We start from the raw sequence: 20284 nt of genomic DNA, 5'->3' as shown, positions 1-20284 counted from the left end.
CTCACAGGGGCTGTTGTGCATGAGTATTTTTAGCTTGGATTTTGAAGTACATTTTTATGACATTATTTCTCTACTTCTACTTGAGTAAAGTTTGACTTTTACTTGTAAAGGTGTATTTTTCAGTGGTGGATGAAGTATTCAGATCATGTACGTAAGTCGCAGTAACACTGTAAAAACACTGTACTGCAAGTGAAAGTCGTGCGTTCAAAATTTTACTTAAATGACAGTAGTATTTACAACAAGATGTACTTCAAGTGTCTAAATAAAAGTACTCATTATGCACAATGGCCCCTGACAGTGTTAGCTGTATGACTACATATAATTTGATAATTGTCATTGATGCTTGAACATGTAAGCAGTACTTTAATGTTGTAGCTGATGGAGGTGGGGGTAATTTTAACCATTGCATACACAGAATGCATCCTATTGATCATGTTTTGTGTGTGAAATCTGAATCTGAAAAGGAATAAGTAGGTATAGCAGTTAAATATCAATGAGTAAATAGTGCAATGCTCTGAAGTTTGAAGTAGAAGTAAACTACTAGTAAACTTAAAATTGAAGTAAAGCTACTCGAGTTATTATTCTTGGTTACTTTCTATCATAGGTATTGTTAAGTAAATACTGAAGTATGAAAATATTTTGAGTACTCACAGTGCTTCCAGTGAAGTACACAATGGCTACATGAAAACATGAAATAGAGCTATTTAATAAAAGCTGGAATCATAATACTCCCTACTGACCTGTCTGTAATATATGTGTGTGATAAATCTAAACTATTCTCAAGTACAGAAACAAGTGAAGTTTAGAAAATGTTCCGAAATTATTAATTTCTCGCGTGACTTGGAGTGCGTGAGCTCTGCGCAATGAGAACTGCAGGTAGTCCGCCATTGCTGTATGAAGAACTATCGGATTTGGCGTTTGGCTATCAACAATAAACTTGCGGTGCCGGGACGCGGAGCTACGAGGTCGAGTGAAAGCTCGTCGGCTGCTCCACAAATCAGTCGTCACCTCCGTCCCTCCCTGGAGAATACTTTCATGTGAATACAGAGCCAGTGGACGAGGCAACCATGTCCAATCTCAGCAAAGGCGGCACCAAGAAGGACACCAAAATGAGGATACGGGCCTTTCCTGTAAGTGCTCGCCGCAGTAGGTACTCTGCCTGTCCGAGTGGCGGTGACTCGATCGCCGTGGTCTGGGCTGCTAGCTAAATGCTAGCAGGCTAACCAGTGAGCAGCAGATATGACTTGCCTGTCCGTAAACAAAGTGCTGCCTTCAAATGTTCAGTCGCCCCCACTCATTGTCGGTTGGTTAGATGACTGCTGTCTTATTTTACCAGCTCAATTAGAACTTAAATAGTTGACTTTTATCGTCCTTTACGTTTAACTATCAACTCCCCAAATGTTAGCTAGCTGTATCGATCTGTCGATATAGCCGACGCTAACGTTAGCCCTGGCTCTTGACACTTGTTGTTTTGAATGCTTTAGACTTTCTTAATCAAATACATGACGTCCCTGTGTGCTGAACTCTAAATGTGACTGGCTTTCGTGCCCCGGAAGGTTAGCTGGATTTCCAGCAGTAGCAAGAACAAGCAGCATCGTTGTGACTGCTGTAGATGGATGCTAACAAAAACCAAACCAGCTAACCCAACGTTAGGTCTTAGTTCGCATTAATGGGAAAATAAACAGTATATCCAAATATTTGTCGTTGTTTCAGTGTTGAAATTCTGATTTAGGATCCCTCTCCTCGTTCACCTGGCACTCCCTTTGTCTGCAAGTCATTGAAAGACCTAATTTGTGAGCTGACCTCATTTTTCTTTAAATGACATTTCAGCCTGTCTGTGACTGGCTGTCTGAGGCTGTACATCATCAGATACTTGTGATGTTACTCCTCTGTGAGTAGCTTTAAGTAATGTGCCAGTGACAGTGGCCACATAGCTGCCCTGTGTTACCACACTTATGTGTGCCTGTTGAATGTGACCCAGTGCTGACAGAGAGCAGCATCTTGACATGCATGTGTTTGGGCTTGTCTGCAGGGAAGGAGCAGGCACTGCCCCCCCCCCCCCTCACCAGCAGTCCCACATATTGGGTTCAGAGTCCACAAGAAAGCTGAGCAGAGCTCCTTAAATTTAAAGCTTTGAATTGTAATACAATGATGCACCACAGTTTAGCATCCTGCAGAACTACGTGTTTTGTTTTTCTCTCATTGTCAAAAATGGCTGGTATATTGAAAATCCTGCCCCTGCATTTCTTGGCTAGGTCTTGACAAATTAGACATTTGAATATGTAAGATATTCAACTTGCTGTAGTTTTCATTGTGCAAATAAGGAAGGAACATACAGAAAGTGTACAGTTTTTTCATTGCTGGAACTTGAGCCTCATGTCACGTTTAGAAATGTATGGCCTGAGTAGACAAAGCAGTTGAGTAATCTTACAAATGTGCACATATATAATTGTTCCTTTAATATTTAATACCAATTGACAAGCCCTACACATAGTCTTTAATTTTTCATCTTCCTCAGAGATCATGCTGTTAGAGCAACAGAAGGGGTTGCACCAACAAGAGTTCTTCTGATTGGAGGTTTCTTATCATTCTCAAGCACATTTCAGCAAAACATGTCAAAAATTGGACATCTGACCATTAACATTTATCAGACAGGCTGCCTAACTACCATCTCAATCATTTATTGGATTAATTGGGTTTTAAGTAAGCTGTTAAAGGTAAACTGAGAGAGGAAACACAAAGACATGATTTAACCTAGACAAGATGGACCAACCTCAGCACAGAAGTCAACATAGCAGGTATATGTACTTTTCTATTTTTACATCAGAATAGAGGTCTGTTACTTCAGGAAAGCATGGTTATGTATGACATTGAAGGTCAGCCTTTTTGGGTTTGTGGTAATATCTTCTGCTCATGGGTTCAAAACCTCACTCCTTGTAGCTGTTCATAGTTCGGTTTCCATCCAAATGTATTGCAAATTTGGACAGAATTTTGAGACGATCTGCTAAAGAAAATGTAAATGAATGCTTTTTTCTACCCACCACTTCTTTGTTTCAGGCTTAGTAAAACTCCTGCCTTATTTACTGTATTCAGCAGACCCTATCACCGGCCATGGCTCAAATACCAACCCCAACCATGTATACAGTAAAGCATATGTTTGGTGGTTATTCTTAAGGGCAGCATCCACAGCAGGAGAGGAAGTATGGCCTTAGAGCTGGAGATCATGGCAGAAGGCCCTCTTCCAAACATATGTTCTGTTGTAGTAAAATCACAGATGTGTTAGACAGTTACGATGTGGGAGCTTGTCAGGGGACAGAGCAGCGTTTTGGGCTTTGGAAAAGCTGTCATCTGGGATAGACTACAATGCCCTGTTAGTGGCTTATTCTCAATAACAAAGTAAATAATTAAAGATTGGGAGTTGACAAATAGACATTTTTTTCCTGCACACCGTCCCCTGGCTCTCATATCCAATGCAGAAAGAGTGCAACGACAAACTGCACAGAGGTGGGAGTCTGTCAGTATCAGGAGGCTTTATCCAGGAACAAGATCCTTGGATCTAAGTATTGGTACAAATAACCATTGGTGATGGTTGTCTTACTCATTACTGGTTACCTTTTACAGATGACGATGGATGAGAAGTACGTCAACAATATCTGGGACCTTCTGAAGAATGCCATACAGGAGATTCAGAGGAAGAACAACAGTGGACTGAGCTTCGAAGAACTGTACAGGAACGCCTACACAATGGTGCTCCACAAACATGGAGAGAAGCTGTACACGGGCCTGCGGGAGGTCGTCACTGAACACCTTATCAACAAAGTAAGACAAACACAGATTACATGCATTTGCAGAACATTACGCATGAGTATATTTTGGGAGGAGCAGGGGGGATTGCACAGATTTTGACATTCAAGACACGATAGTTACTCCTGGAGTAAACACCTGGGTAATTCTGTAAACTCCCTTTATTGAAATCAAAGGGAATTATGACACACCAAGTGGTGCACCTCTTAAGCTTGGTAAAATTGCCAGACACTTAAAGTCAAGTGATGACACAGTGCTTGCAGAATGAAATGAAACATGCTTTATGCTCCTGTTTCTTGTTGTGTTGAAAGTGTAGGTGACTGCTATTTCACTCAAGCATGCAACAGATAGTTATTGGTGCATACTTGACTTTAATATAAGATAGCCGTGTGAAAACTAGATATGCTAAACCGAATCTTTCATAAGTTACATATTAAGAAAGTTGTCACTGCTTGGCCTGTGTGTCATCCTTGCGAAAACAAAAGTTAATGCCAGAAAACATGAGCCTTTTCGATTCATGAGCAGCCTGGTGAGGATTTGTTATAAAGCTGGGGAATACAGTTTCAGAGGTTGTTACTCACAGTCTTGAGAAATGGGAGATTTGTAAAACTCTTTAAGGATCACTCAGTGCCCTTTTGACAGATTTCTCATTTCTGTGACAGGCGAGAAGTGCGCAGGTTTGTCGATAGGGTCATTGAGTTGTAATTTTGTTCTGGGTTTTCAGCTGTGCATGGTTGGTCATCTGTCTTACAGCCTTTCTTAAAACTTGTTTTTCCTCATATGTTACAGCAGTGCAATAGTATGTTTGACAGTTGTCTCAAGCTGGAAATTTTGTTGATTTATTTATTAGGAGAAATCCATCCAAGTGAAATTGTTGACATGTTTGTGATTTTTCTCAGCAGTCTGTGTAAAAGATATTGCAATCCATTGTTCATCCTGTGACTACATCCTGTAACTTGTTTTGAAAGTCAGAGGCGTCATTAGTGAATGTTTTTCCGTAGCTGTCACTTTTTTTTTCTGCTCTATTTAATTAGTAACAAATTAAGCTTGTTCGTGATATCTGTAGTGAAAGCCTCTGTGCATCTTACAGTGTGCAGGAAGCCGTTGAGCGTTGAATAGCAGCCAAGTGGGTTTACAGCTTAATTAAATAAAGTGTCAGCTTGGCAGGTTTAGTAAATTAGCAGTCAAGGAAAGTCAACAAGCAACTGTTGAAAGAAGACACCTGAGTGTGTTTCTACGATCAAATAATGATCCAGACTTTTATAATATCGATTTTACCCCTTTTCATGTTCCCTGTGACTCCACAGACACAACAACAAACATCTTCTGGCTCCACGAAATCACAATTCTAGAAAGCAACACATGAAACAATAGTTTGATTTATGCATATTACTGTAATATCAGTTGTGTTTATTATGATAGACCAGCAGCATTAGAAGAGTGACCTCATAATTATTTTTATAGGTAAGTAATGAGTGAGCACAGTGTTTTTAATTTAAGGGCATATTCAGATTTATGTCTCCATTTTGCACCTTAAAATTTGGTCTGGATGTGTGTAAGAAGAAGCTAGTGAGTCTGAGGGTTTATCTCGTGTATTAGTAGGAGTAGAGGTGATAATTCATCATGTCCAGAGGGGAGAAAAAGGGGAGGTCAGTGTGACCTTAAGAATCTTACTCCACAGAGACATTAGGTTTACAGTGCTGAGTCACACTGCAGTGTGACTATTACCAAGCTGTGGAGACTTGTAGAGAAAGGGTATTTAAGAAACTGCAAAGTATTATATTTATAAAATCCTGCATCAGTGTCAGGTTGATACAGGAGCTTTTTGTCAATAAGGAGTTTTCAAGTTTCATGTCCTTGGTCAATATGTTGTCACTAACACTGCAGGACTTCATGCATGTGTGTTTGTCTCTCTGAAAGGTACGAGAAGATGTCCTCAACTCCCTAAACAATAACTTCCTCCAAACCCTCAATCAGGCCTGGAATGACCATCAAACGGCGATGGTGATGATCAGGGACATCCTGATGTATATGGTGAGAAGCTGATGTTTCCAGGGGTTTAACACATTTACACGGCTTCATAACAGCACACGTTAGTGAGGAGAGTGAGACCACAACACAATTACAAAAGTGAATGCTGATCATTATTTTAGAAATTCTGTGCTTCTGTTATGCTTCAGGTGCATCTTGCTGATGTGTGCTCTGACTCTGGCTAACGTATTGGCTGAGTTAAAAAGACTTTTCCGACTGTATCAGCAACTGTAATGTTGGCATGTGGCCTCTGATTCAGAAAAGTCCATATAAGGAGCAACCAATCAAATCTGACAAATAACAACCTGTGAGTGTAAGCTATATCTGTTGTTGGTGCCATAAATAGTGCGGAAATACCCTGTGGTCATATTTGCATAGCAGATATATGAAAACAGACACATGCATGTATTTGAACATGAAACTGAGACTGTTTCTAAAGTGTTGAATAATTACCATAGAACAGAAAACATCAGGCCGGCCTCAGAAATGTCTCTGGGAAGACAATCGATCTTGGCAAAATCTCAGTTGTTATGTCACTGCATAAGTGAGATATCTAAACTTACAAGACCTTTGGAGGGGAAATGCATATATCCAGTGTTATCCAAGACATTAATTCTCCCTTTCGTGTGTTTGTCCCACAGGACCGGGTCTACGTGCAGCAGAACAATGTAGAGAATGTCTACAACCTGGGACTTATCATCTTTAGGGATCAGGTGGTTCGTTATGGCTGCATCAGAGACCACCTCCGGCAGACCCTGCTGGACATGATCGCACGCGAGAGGAAGGGAGAGGTGGTGGACAGGTAGCCAAAAACTCAGGGTTGATTGCATGCGTGACAACCTAACTGCATTTCATTGTCTCTGTGTGAAAATCGAATTTACATCCTTCATATTTAGTCAAATTAAGGGAAAGGTTAAATCACCATTTGTTACTACATTGTTAGTGCATGTGTTTGCCATAAACAATAAATGTAGTTTGCAGGTACCTCTGCTACAATTAAACCCCGGGAAGTTCACCGAAACAGGCTCTGACATTTAAAACATTGATTTTTCTGAGCCTCCTGCGCTGTGATGTGTTGTTTTTAGATGAAGGAATAATCAAAAGTTAGTTGGCAGCCATAGTAAGTGTGAAATGTTCTTTTCTTTTCTTTTGCGTCACTGGTTGTGCCTTCAACATTTGGTCTGCTTCTCCTCTCCACCAGGGGGGCCATTAGAAATGCCTGCCAAATGTTAATGATCCTCGGCCTTGAAGGCCGATCTGTTTATGAAGAAGACTTTGAGGCACCGTTCTTAGAAATGTCTGCAGAATTTTTCCAGGTTTGTGAGAGAAAGTAATTCCTCTGACTGCTCCTTGTTTATCGTTTGTTTTGATCGCTGTTAGTTGTTACCTTGGCTACATCTTCTCTTTCATCCCATTTGTCCATATAAATATAATACGGTGTGAATACAGATGTTTCCCAGACACCTTTGAAAAAGGCTTAACAATACTTTTATGCAGTATACTGTGTTACATAAATTGTGAAAAATTGAAGGAGTTTGAGAAACATTTCTGCTTTTGTGTTCACACTTAGATGGAGAGCCAAAAGTTCCTTGCAGAAAACAGTGCCAGTGTGTACATAAAGAAGGTGGAAGCCAGGATCAATGAAGAGATCGAGCGGGTGATGCACTGCCTGGACAAATCTACAGAGGAGCCAATTGTCAAGGTGGTGGAACGTGAGCTCATCTCCAAACACATGAAGACCATCGTAGAGATGGAGAACTCTGGCCTGGTCCACATGCTCAAAAACGGCAAGACGGACGGTAAGAGTGCTTGTGCTTGTGGTTAAAGTCCTTGTTGTTAGGAGAAATGAGATACAGTCAAAGTTCATGCTTCAGTCCAAACTGCCTGTCTCTTGCAAGAGAGTTCTACATCGTACTTGATCGGTAGTGCAGTCCTCTTGCTCGTGTCACAACAATAAGAGAGGAGGAATGTGATTGTACTGATTAGATTCATATGAAAGTGGGACTGCAGCGTTTCAGCGACCGTAGCTTCAGCGATGATGGGTGTCCTCATAAAATATTTTCACATTGCTACACGCAGGTATCTCAGTTCACTGTGCTCAAATAAACCTTTTTTCAGCTGCCCAGTCCTTTTTCCGGTTGGTGGGAAAAGATTTATAAAGTGTGTGTGTGTGTGTGTGTGTGTGTGTGTGTGTGTGTGTGTGTGTGTGTGTGTGTGTGTGTGTGTGTGTGTGTGTGTGTGTGTGTGTGTGTGTGTGTGTGTGTGTGTGTGTATTCATGCATATCCGTCACAGATTTGGCGTGCATGTACAAGCTGTTCAGCAGGGTTCCCAATGGGCTGAAGACCATGTGTGAGTGTATGAGCTCATACCTGCGGGAGCAAGGCAAGGCTCTTGTGTCAGAGGAGGGAGAGGGAAAGAACCCTGTGGACTACATCCAGGTGAGACGACGGGGTGTCAGTGCAGGGATGTTATTGCTCAGTCTTGTGATTCTGCAGGAACACCTTTGCTGCTGTACGTTCTGACGGTACACCTGCTCTTTTGAAGCACACTATAACCATATATATTTTAGGCGAATGAAAGAGAAAACGACATCAGTCCTAATATCTAACCTTGTTGGAGTTCATGAAGCAATTTCTCCCAGCTCAGCGCACTTTGGCACATTATTGCGTGCTGAGCCTTGACCATAATGTGCTTCCATAACTTCCCAGCAGAGGATAACTGCTCCGACCCCCTGCCTTTGTGGCCACAAACCATGATGATCTCTGCCCTCAACCGCACTGTGTCGTTGCGCTGTACTGAATTACGTGTGAGGTCTTTCAGGCGACAAGAGCAAAGGCACTGTTTGAATATCTTTCAGTGCTTTTGAAGCAGCCTGGCTTTTCTCTGATTCGACCGGCTTTCCTCAGCTGTTAGCTTCTGGTGGAGCTGTAATCGCAGTGTTACGCTACTGCTAATGCAGACTGCTGCTGTATGATGCCCCATTCATCCTTCCCCGCAGGGTTTGCTGGACCTGAAGTCACGTTTCGACCGCTTCCTCCAGGAGTCCTTCAATAATGACCGGCTCTTCAAACAAACCATTGCAGGCGACTTTGAGTACTTCCTTAACCTCAACTCTCGCTCACCTGAGTACCTGTCACTCTTCATTGATGACAAACTGAAGAAAGGCGTAAAAGGGGTGAGCACTCTCATGGATTCATTCTTATTTTAGAATAATATATTTGGCATGTGTAACTTGTAGCAGCAGCTTGCTGTGTGGTTTATGATCACCCTGTTTAACCTCCATGGTATTGTTTTTTGTCCAGTTGACAGAGCAGGAGGTGGAGTCCATACTGGACAAGGCCATGGTGCTCTTCCGCTTCATGCAGGAAAAGGACGTGTTTGAGAGGTACTACAAGCAGCACCTGGCCCGCAGGCTGCTCACCAACAAGAGCGTCTCTGATGACTCAGAGAAGAACATGATCTCAAAGCTCAAGGTGAGCAGGAGCGTGATATAACCAATAGAAGTTCTTGGGAGTAAAATAATGAGATTTCACTAAAGATGTTGGCTGAATGAAAAACCTTCCGCTTTGAGATGAGAAGGGGCAATTTCATTTTTTTCTGTTCCAGCCAATCAGTTCATACTAAAAGGTGTTACTTAATTTTTAGACACCTTGTGTGATCTTGTTATCTAAACCCCAAGGGTAAAGATCTGAGCTTTATTCAGTGTATAGGTACATTACAAAGGAAGTGGAGGGTAAAGGAAACCTACAATAAGCAGACTGTTAAACACTGAGAAAGATTTGTTGACCACCAGATGAGTATTGATTTGAACTTGAGGAGCTTTTGATGAACTAAATGTGATCCTTATTGTGGTCTTCACTGCTCAGACCGAGTGTGGCTGTCAGTTCACCTCTAAACTGGAGGGCATGTTCCGGGATATGAGCATCTCCAACACCACCATGGACGAGTTTAGACAACATCTACAGACGACTGGGGTGAGCACACGCCACACGACGCAACTTACTCTATACAAATAATGAGCCCAATTTGCTGTCTGTAATCAATACACGGCTGCTTGAGTGACTGAGAGTTAGTGCGTTGCTCTGTTACATGAAAATTATGCACCACTATTCATACCTTGGGAATACATGCTGCTAATTTCTGGCTTGTGCTGTGCTGTCACATGGCTTTTTGTCACAGAGCCTCTGTCGCTGTATTTGCTTGTCATTCTAGTGAACTGAAGCAAATGTGACTCATGTTTAGCAGATAATAAATAAGTGAACATGAACCGCAGTAAATATTTATGCACATTTTTTTTACTAAGGCTATATTTTAAACAGTTCCTTTTGAAAATAATGAAACCTTTTTTTCTAATTCATCTGAATAAATACTACTGCCTAGTTTGTGTCAATGGTCTGCAGTTACTTTTTGTCTGTTTTATCTGCTGTCATCATACAGCGTGTAATTACGTCAGACATGATGATTACATGTTTTTTCTAACTTCAGGTGTCACTCGGAGGAGTTGATCTCACTGTTAGAGTCCTGACCACGGGATACTGGCCAACACAATCAGCAACACCCAAGTGCAACATCCCCCCTTCACCGCGACATGCATTTGAAGTCTTTAGAAGGTCAGACTCTGGTACACTTGAAGCACAGAGTAACACGTTTCCTGCTTAAATGTGTGGTTGTGTAACTTTGCTTTCAGTCCAGGGATTTCTGAAATGTGTGATCCAAAAGCAGCAGTCTCACTAAGCCACATTATGCGTGTTACAACTAGTAGCTGACTAAAGTAACAACCTTTTCCAGCTCCTGACCCATTTTTGAAGCGACAAGCTTGTGTTTATTCCTAGAAAAAGAATAATCACATTTGTGCCATATTGTGAATATCTTCTCCTCGCGCCTGTTGCAGAAAGTACACTTAAGTAACACTTAAGTTGGATTAATAGTGGTACTCTGACTATTCTTAGATGTTAACCTGGAGTGACTCCTTTCTGCCTGTAGGTTTTATCTTGGTAAGCACAGCGGCAGACAACTCACACTGCAGCACCATATGGGCTCTGCAGATCTAAACGCCACCTTCTACGGTCCAATCAAAAAGGTACGCGCCGCCTTAAAATGGATTATCAGCTCATTTCTAAAATACTGTCTGCCATAATTTTGCAACAGAACAGTTTTACAAGTATTTTTGACATGTTGAACACGTTTCCATGCATTGTCAGTAGGTTGCCAATGTTTTGAGGCCACATTGAAAATGAAAATTTCCAAAGTGAATAATCCTTCAGGACTTTCAGTAACAGAACACATCGTTTCTTGTGGGAGTGGATTTTGAATCATGTCTTTAGATTCTGATGTTTCATCCCAACATTTCAAAAGGAGGATGGGTCAGAGGTCGGAGTAGGAGGAGCCCAGGTAACCGGCTCCAACACCAGGAAGCACATCCTACAGGTCTCTACCTTCCAGATGACCATCCTCATGCTTTTCAACAACAGAGAGAAGTCCACCTTTGAGGTACACTTCTTAAATCCCAGCTGCCCATGCACGCTGTAACAGCATGTTAGAGTTCCTGTAGTATCACAGAAAGAATTTGCCGTGTCCAGAAACTAGCAGCCTGGTCATTTATAGTTGACAGTTTCACCACGATGAGGCATTTATCAGACAAGTTTCACATTCCTGCTTTTCTCTCTGGATATTGTTTCATTGCCCTGAACTTAATTTCTCCAACCTGCAGGAGATCCAGCAGGAGACAGACATCCCAGAGAGGGAGTTGGTGCGAGCGCTGCAGTCTCTGGCCTGTGGAAAGCCCACTCAGAGAGTTCTCACCAAGGAGCCCAAGTCCAAGGAGATTGAGAATGGCCATGTGTTTACAGTCAATGACCAGTTTACCTCCAAGCTGCACCGTGTCAAGATCCAGACAGGTACACAACTTCATCGAGTTTGTATGATGTTTTCATTAGACTTGAAGTGAAATAATGTTTTATTTTGTATTCCTGATGCACTGAACTGTTATGCAGTCTTAAAGAGCAGGAAAAGTCATTAGGTATTACAGGTCTTACAGTATTGGATGTGCACAAGCCCCATATACCACAGAAAATGTATCAAAACAACTTGTATTTTGCATTTATTTCTTTTTTGTTGTGCTCCACCTAGTGGCTGCTAAACAGGGGGAGTCTGACCCAGAGAGGAAGGAGACGCGACAAAAAGTGGACGACGACAGGAAGCATGAGATTGAAGCTGCCATCGTTCGCATCATGAAGTCCAGAAAGAAGATGCAGCACAATGTCCTAGTAGCAGAGGTCAGTCAGCTGAAATGGTTTCATAAGCACTGTCACATTTTCCTCAATTTCACGATGAATTTAATGACTTTCAAGAAATGAGCCCCTCTGGTCCTCAGCAAGGACGAGAGATTGACTGAACTGCAAATTGAAAACCCTGAACAAACAATAAAAGAATGTCTTACTGTAATAAGCTTTCACAGTTTAACTTAATTAATATGCTTTATGCATTTTCTTTGTTTTGACCTCAACCTGTCCGCCGAGCAGTTTTGTAAAGTAACAGCAAATGAAGGCAAAAGAAATTAAATAAGGTGACGATCATGGTGATAAAATGTGAGTCATGTGAGGTATGGAGCACTGATGTTAGTGTGTTTGTTGTCTCCACAGGTCACGCAGCAGTTGCGAGCACGATTCCTCCCTAGTCCCGTAGTCATCAAGAAGCGCATTGAAGGACTCATTGAGAGGGAATATTTGGCACGAACACCGGAGGACCGCAAAGTGTACACTTACGTAGCATAAAACAAGTGAATTGAATGAAAGCTAACATCGAGTTGAGAGAAACTGAGAGCCTTGTTTTTTTTTTTTGTGGACTGCTATGCGTTTGAATGAACTTGGAAGTGCTTTCATCGTTGATTCTGGGAAACACTGGGAAGCTTAACTTTTCTTCCATAAAATGTGTAAAAAAAAAAAAAAAAAATCACACAAAAGATGGGGAAGTTTTCTAGCAATATTAGATTTCTTCTGCTGAGAGAAAGGAAAGGAGGGGGATCTAGTTTTGTACAAAATCATGTTTCTTGTGGCCTTTGGAGAGAATTGGACGAGCCTGTTTGCCAGTTAACTACGTGCTGTTGAGAACAAGTGAAAACATGTTAGAGCAAACCCGCGGCTACATGGAGACCAAGAAAACATTTGAGTTCACTCCCCTGTTTTAAATGTTGATGTCAATGTGTTCTGTTTGTTTTTCGTGGCACATTGATGGCTGTACAGGTTGACAGACACTCTTGGCCTTTTCCTCCCGGAGGATTTTAAAGTTAAAGAAGAGGACAAAGTGTTAACTGGTACACACCTGGTTTACAACAGCAGTGAAACACATTTTGAGTACTTGAGAGAACAGGAAAAGTGCTTAATTTATGTTGCAAAGATGTCTGTTTTTGAGGTTGTTTTAATTTCAGATACAAATACAAGTGCACCTCACATAGCTGAAATATTATTTTCAATACTTTGGCCAGGTCTGTACTAGTGGGTAGAGAGATCAAGAGCTGTAGCTTCACAGCATGCTTTATCTAATGGATCAATCAGGGGTATAAGATGCACATAAAAGCTCCATAAATGGTGTTTGGTCTCTCATCACACATTTTTCACTTCAGGCCTGCTGTATGACCGGCCAGAAAGATTTATCTCCTCTCTTTGAATGGATGTGGTGCAGGTTTCAAAGAGCTTTTTCTTTTCTTTTCTTTTCCTTTTTCCATTCTTGACTGCATTTTGAACAGGTGGAACCAGTCTAGCACCATGTTCTAATGTGTACAAATTGTAAAATAATTATTGTACTCACTGCGAAGGTGGATTGTACAGGGCCTTGTTTTCATCATATTAAATGTAGAATAAAAAAATGAGAGGAGGTTTTTTTCTTTTTTACGTCTTTCATGAGAAGGCCTCGGCAAGCATCAGAAATACTCGAGTCTCTAACCATAATTAAAGCTTAATGTAAATGGTAAGCCGCAGTCAAAGTCCCCGCATTCACATGAGGAACTTTGCCTCTGAAGAACATTGTTTACTACAGTATTTTGAGATTTAAGTGCAACTCTTCTTTCCATCTTCAGAAAAAAAGCACTCCATTAAAATCGAGTTTTGTTGAAATTGTTTTTAGGGAGGTGTAGATTCAACTGTGTCGTTTGTGTTGCTACTGAATGGTCACACTGACTGTCTTTTCTCAAATTTGCCAATCTGATATGAAATGTGCCTGCAAGACTTTTGGAAACCAAAAGTTGTTGAAGAAGAGTCGTTGAATCAACACTTTTGTCAAGCATTTTCAACAAAAACTAAACTCTGTAACCCTTAAGAACATGGAGTCTGAAATGTTCAATATTAAAGAAGACACTGAAATAAATGGATAGGCAAAATATGTTATTTAAACATGAAACTAAACTAATCCACCTTTTAGAAACTGCTCATTCTGAAGTTGTCTGCTTGAGGTTATTTCAGGTCATTTTTATTTCATAACCACAATTTCACTTTGAAACACTGAATGGTCTGTCAGCTCCTTCAGACCAAAGTCTGCCCAGCTGCCCTTGACATTAGAAAATAAATTATTCCCAGGGCAGAAACATGCCACTGAATTAAAGCAGAAATATTCAGAAATATAAACTGCTGGAATTAAATAAATATGACCTGCAATAAATGTGAAAAGAGCCAGGGTTTCATCATAATGATCTGGGTTTTAATCAGGATTGTTTTACAGTACCATGGTTTAACCCCTTCAGACCCGCATTTTTTCTGCTGCGCAAAAAAAAAAATTTAAGCTGATTCTGACTCCTCTCCAACATAAAAACAGTGGAAAGTGGAAAAAACACATTTTTGCCAACTCATGTTTTTAATAGTATTTTTTCATGTCCATTCCAATGGACGCCATGACACAATGGGCATAAAATGTCATAAAAACTTAAGAAAAATAAGGCAGAGTTTTTCCACATAGTAATCGATGAGGTATGACCTAAACATCTGGAACTGGATGTTTGCATGTGTTTGACTCTGTACAGTTCTGAACATGCACATGAACTTGATAGGTGTATCACAGCATGGGTAGGGAGCAGCAGTGAAGTCATCACCAGGAAAATTTGAAGCCTGTAAGAAGAGAGGGAAATAACACAATCTGAACTTGCACATGAACACAAGATGTATGACTGTAGACAACATAGACACATCTGAAATCAGTTTTGCCTTCAGTAAACTATCATGGAACTTCAAACACATAACCATACTTTTAATATTAGGAAAACGAACTGATAACAACTTAACTTGGAATGGAACTGGAACCTGAACTTGAGAAGACATCAGCTTGTAGATGTTTTTCATGGCGGCACAGTGGCGCAGCAGGTAGTGTGCGTGCCTCACAGCAAGAAGGTCGCCGGCTTGATCCCTGGGTCGGGCGGGGCCCTTCTGTGTGAAGTTTGCATGTTCTTCCCGTGCATGCGTGGGTTCTCTCCGGGTACTCCGGCTTCCTCCTACAGACCAAAAACATGCTCATTAGGTTAATTGATGACTCTAAATTGTCCTTAGGTGTGAGTGTGAGCATAAATGGTCGCCTGTCTTTGTATGTTGCCCTGCGACCAACTGGCGACCGGCTCAGGATGTACCCCGCCTCTCGCCTGTTTACAGCTAGGATAGGCCCCAGCCCCCCAACCCCGAAAAGGGATTGTCGGGTATAGACAATGGATGGATGGATGAATGTTTTTCATGTACAGGGTCTCATGGGATCATCCACATGAATTGGAGGATTCTCAAAGGAAGTGTCAATGATTGTAGTGAACGGCCTGTGACGCCACTTGATTTCTTCCTTCCTGGTTACTGTCATCTCCTCCTGTCCTCCTCTGTCCTCCTGCTGTCCTCCTCTGTCCCTGCACTGTCTCCTCTATCTCAATCTCATCTGTCACATCAAGGTCTTCTACCGCAGTGAAGTTAGTTTTAAGTTGGATATTCGACAGACATTTGCTCCTAAGGCACTCCATGTAAAAAATTAATAATAATTATTTGGAGATTTAAAATGTAATACCAAGAGGTGTATCCCATGCAGCCAGTGGAGTACTATCATCCCACACTGATTTTGAGTCAATTAGGAGCTATTGAGCTAAAATGCTAATATTTATATCTGAAAAATTAATAATAATTATTTGGAGATTTAAAATGTAAAACCAAGAGGTGCATCTCATGCAGCCAGTGGCCAAAACTGGCTGGGCCAGTTAGTTAGCTGGGCCGATAGTCTTCCACTTTTTTTATTTTAAATATTGGTCTGACTATCCCATAATACCAGACAGTCAATCAGCGACCCGATTGACATTGGGCTGGCCCAATCACATCGTTAAACACCAATCGCTTTCGCTTTGGTCTAGCCGGCATAATGCATTGGCAAAAAGACAAAAAAAAGACAAAAAAAGCCAGCGGAAGAGTTTGTTCATAACCGGCCCTCGACACGCTGGTCTGCGGCCTATAGGTCATTTTCTTCACTGACACTTGACGGGACTCATCTCGCGCAATCATATCATGAAACACTTCCCCTCTTTTAAGTCGGTAAAGTAATCTGTTAGGATCTTCGAAAATAGAGAGAAAACGAAAAGGAGGTGCAGAGAAACTGCGAGACAAGAATAACCTGGCTCTTCAAGCCAACGCTGCGCCAAATTTTTGCTATGTTTGCCACGGCAGGGTCTTCATCAGCTCCCGTGGCCGATGACAGTGGTGGTGGCGACATTGAACAGGGACATGCAGTAAAACCTGCGTTAAGCTGGACTCCTTTACTCCTTTCTGACAGGATTCCTACACTCCGACGCTGACTAGTCTCTCTCTCTCTCTCTTTCTCTCTCTCTCTCACACACACACACACACACACACACACACACACACACACACACACACACACAGGATGCCTTCACTTGTTTGTTATAGGAGGAGTCCTTTAGGGGATGAATTCACTTGCATCCCTTTTCCTTGGTAAGTTCACAGTTGATGTAATGCAAAAGACACAGATGATCCTCTCATTCTCAGGTTTTTGTTGTTGTTACTATAATAATAATAATAATAATAATATTAGTGTGTGTGAGTGTGTCCCGGGTCGGATCCCAGGTCCCGGGTCCCGGGTCCCGGGTCCCGGGTTATTATTATTATTATTATTATTATTATTATTATTATTATTATTATTATTATTATTATTATTAGTGTGTGCGTGTCTGGGTCGGATCCGGAGGCCTGTACCATAAAGCTGGATTACGGCTTAGCGAGATAACTTCAGGCTTAACCCTGGCTTTTCGGTACCATAAAGGTGGCTTACTTTCTATCGGGCTACGTTGCCGTGGTAACCTATGCTGAACACCTAACCTGCTCCGGAGCAGGATAAGTTCAGGATAAGAGCTCAGCAGGTATAAAAGCCCCACCTACTGACCAATCAGTTCTCTTGGAAAATGGCCTGTCCGTTTTATGAGAACCCGGTGGATCTTGGTGCACAGCTTGTGCGAAGAGCACTCAGGCGCGAGAGAATATTTAGAGATCGCTGTAATCCGTTCAATTGTCTGAACAATCACTGTACGAAAGGTACAGGTTTTCGGGAGAGGGGTTACAATACATCTGTCAGCTGCTGGAGCCTTACATCAGTAATGTAACGCACCGCAACCACGCGCTGACAGTCCCGCAGACAGTGTGCGTTGCACTGAGGTTTTTTGCCACAGGTAATATATTTCTTAGTGATGTTTGTAATTATTATGATGTCTTTAAATCCCTCGTTGGATGGGTTACAAGCAAGCCACAGATAAAATGCCATTAATCAATTATTTGTTTAAGTAAATCATGGATTGATTGATTCATTCATAGGTACTTTTATGTATTCTGTTGGCGATGCCGAAAACCTCGGGAAAAACACAGTATGTAGAGCTATTCATAAAGTCGCGGGGGCCCTGACTGAGCTTGTCGATGCATTCGTGGTGTTTCCCGGCCACCTGCCCACGCAATGCATCAAAGAGGGCTTTTATGACATCGCAGGTAAGCAAGGTTGATGTGTAATTTGCATAATGTAGACTAAGCCCTGGGATGTTTGCCGTTGTATATTGTATTGTATATAGCCTCCAACATGTAGGCCTACATATACATATGCTACATGTATAAGATATAGTAAGCGTACTGACCACTTTGAAGTATATTTTTATACTTATGTTTGATTTGCTCCCATGTTCTCTTTGCTCCACTCGGGCTGCATCTGAAATAATAAGGCTACAATCACATGCCATAACGAAAAATTTCATACACACATACATTTATGGAACACACAAATGTTACTGTATTCAGATATACAAGTGCAGTCATAGTGGGGAAGTAATATTATAATGGCACTAACTCACGCATTGACACAGTCGGCGATTTTTTGCCAGCAATCCTTGCGCCGTTTGGCAGCTGCAACCGTGTTGCTTTTTGCCTGGATTATTGATTTGTATTCCTCATATTTATTTATTATTATTGTTTGCTCCTCCGTAGTGAAATATGCGGCTCGGGCTGATTTTTCCATGTTTGCGATTGGTCGCATGCAGCAAACTCCGCCCTTTTTATGTCAGCGCGCACAGATCTAGATTGGACAAGCCTGAATTGAATTAGTGAGTTGATAGCCGGTTTTATGGTACCGAAAATCCGGAGGGCGGATGTCTCGTTAAGTGGAGCCCGATAAGTAAGAGGAAGCCCGGCTAGGTTAATCAAGCTTTATGGTACAGGCCTCTGGTCTGGTCCCGAGTCGGACCCGGGTAAGTCCCGGGAATTTAACCCGGAACTTATCCGGGACCGACCCGGAAATTTCCCGGGTCTTTACCAGGACCGACCCGGAACTTACACGGGACCGACCCGGAAATTTCCCCAGGACATTGCCGGGACCGACCCAGAACTTACACGGGACCGACCCGGGAAAGTTCCGGGTCGGACCCGGGTAGGTAGCAGGTCGGATCCTGGGTCGGATGCTGAAAAACTGATTCATGCCTTTAATTCAAACTGACTGGACCCAGCTGTTATCATCATTATTATTATCATCATCAGTGTGTGTCCCGGGTCAGATCCCGGGTCGGATCCCGACCCGGGTTTTTTTTTGTTTGTTTGTTTGTTTTTTTAATATTGGTCTGACCGGCCCATACAGACAGTTGATCAGCGGCCGATTGACACTCGGCTGGCCCAATCACGTCGTTAAACACGCTTTCTCTTTGGCCCCGCGGCGTAATGCATTCGGCGAAAAAAAAAAGTCAGCGCAAGAGTTTGTTTGTAAACACCGACCGCCCCTCGACACACGCAGTTCTGCGGTCATGAAACACTTCCCTTCTTTCACGTCGGTAACGTAATGTGTTAGGATCTGCGAGAATGGAGAGAAAACGAAAAGGAGGTGCAGATAACCTTGAGAGAACAAGAAGCTGGCTCGTCAAGCCAACGCTGCCAAGTGCGCAAAAAAAATTCTGCTATGTTTCAGATATAAAGTCAAGTGACCAATTGACTCAAAATCAGTGTGGGATGATAGTACTCCACTGGCTGCATTAGATACACCTCTTGTTTTTACATTTTAAATCTCCAAATAATTATTATTAATTTTTCATATGTAAATATTAGCATTTTAGCTCAATAGCTCCAAAGTCATGTGACCAATTGACTCAAAATCAGTGTGGGATGATAGTACTCCACTGGCTGCATGAGATACACCTCTTGTTTATACATTTTAAATCTCCAAATAATTATTATTAATTTTTTACATGGAGTGCCTTAGGAGCGAATGTCTGTCGAATATCCAACTTAAAACTAACTTCACTGCGGTGTTCTACCGGCATGTGTTTAACCTCTCCACTGTCCCTCTCTGAATCTAATAACAAAGCAATCACATTTGAGCTCATTTTATGTATTCTCACTCTTGAACTGTTATGCATTCCATTTAGATTTTACATATAAGACATTAAATTGATGAAAACCACATCAAAGAAAGAATTAATAACTCTTTTTTTTATAAACTTACCACCTATCTCAGTCCTGGTCCCATCCTCCTTATCTCCTGTATTCAAGGAGTCAAGCTCAGATAACTCTCCATTTACGAGGAAGTCTTCGACTCCATATTCTACAAGAACATTATGTACCAAAAAAAAGTCTTGTCCGACGTTTGTCACTCTCTCTGAGCGTGCTCAAATTCATGACATGATTGTGATTGGATAATCAGGATCCAATCAGTAACCAGCATTATTGAAATCATTCAATTACAGAGTATTTATTGGTTTAGAAATATGTCATGTCCATCCAAATGGACGCTGGGTCTGAATGGGGTTAATTGCATATCATGTATTTAATCAAACCACACACTGAGTGTCCATACGTGAAGGTGAGCAGTGAGCTGTTGAGGACTTTAATGCTCTTAACCAGGTCTTAACAAACAATGTCTTTAATTTTCAGGCTTTAGGGCCTCCCCTCCATACGTGCCCTGCAC

At 41.7% G+C, this 20284-nt stretch overlaps 1 protein-coding gene across 2 annotated transcripts; it reads left to right on the top strand.

The window, feature by feature from the left end:
- Positions 1-851: 851 nt before the first annotated feature.
- Positions 852-13708, top strand: cul3b (cullin 3b). Of its 2 annotated transcripts, none has more exons than XM_070970445.1 (16): positions 852-1130; positions 3622-3819; positions 5725-5838; positions 6477-6637; positions 7037-7151; positions 7406-7634; positions 8129-8274; positions 8835-9011; positions 9139-9309; positions 9703-9810; positions 10322-10446; positions 10820-10916; positions 11192-11326; positions 11547-11733; positions 11966-12111; positions 12478-13708. In XM_070970445.1, exons 1-16 carry the CDS (start codon positions 1068-1070, stop codon positions 12607-12609), a joined length of 2304 nt encoding a protein of 767 aa, XP_070826546.1. In that variant the 5' UTR covers positions 852-1067; the 3' UTR covers positions 12610-13708. The 2 variants fall into 2 exon arrangements, with proteins under 2 accessions (XP_070826546.1, XP_070826545.1); XM_070970444.1 differs by having other exon boundaries at positions 872-1130; positions 11195-11326.
- Positions 13709-20284: the final 6576 nt, after the last annotated feature.

This window comes from Chaetodon trifascialis, chromosome 9 (assembly GCF_039877785.1).
Source record: "Chaetodon trifascialis isolate fChaTrf1 chromosome 9, fChaTrf1.hap1, whole genome shotgun sequence".
NCBI classification, from domain to species: domain Eukaryota; kingdom Metazoa; phylum Chordata; class Actinopteri; order Chaetodontiformes; family Chaetodontidae; genus Chaetodon; species Chaetodon trifascialis.
This window is presented reverse-complemented; position numbering and strand designations above follow the sequence as displayed.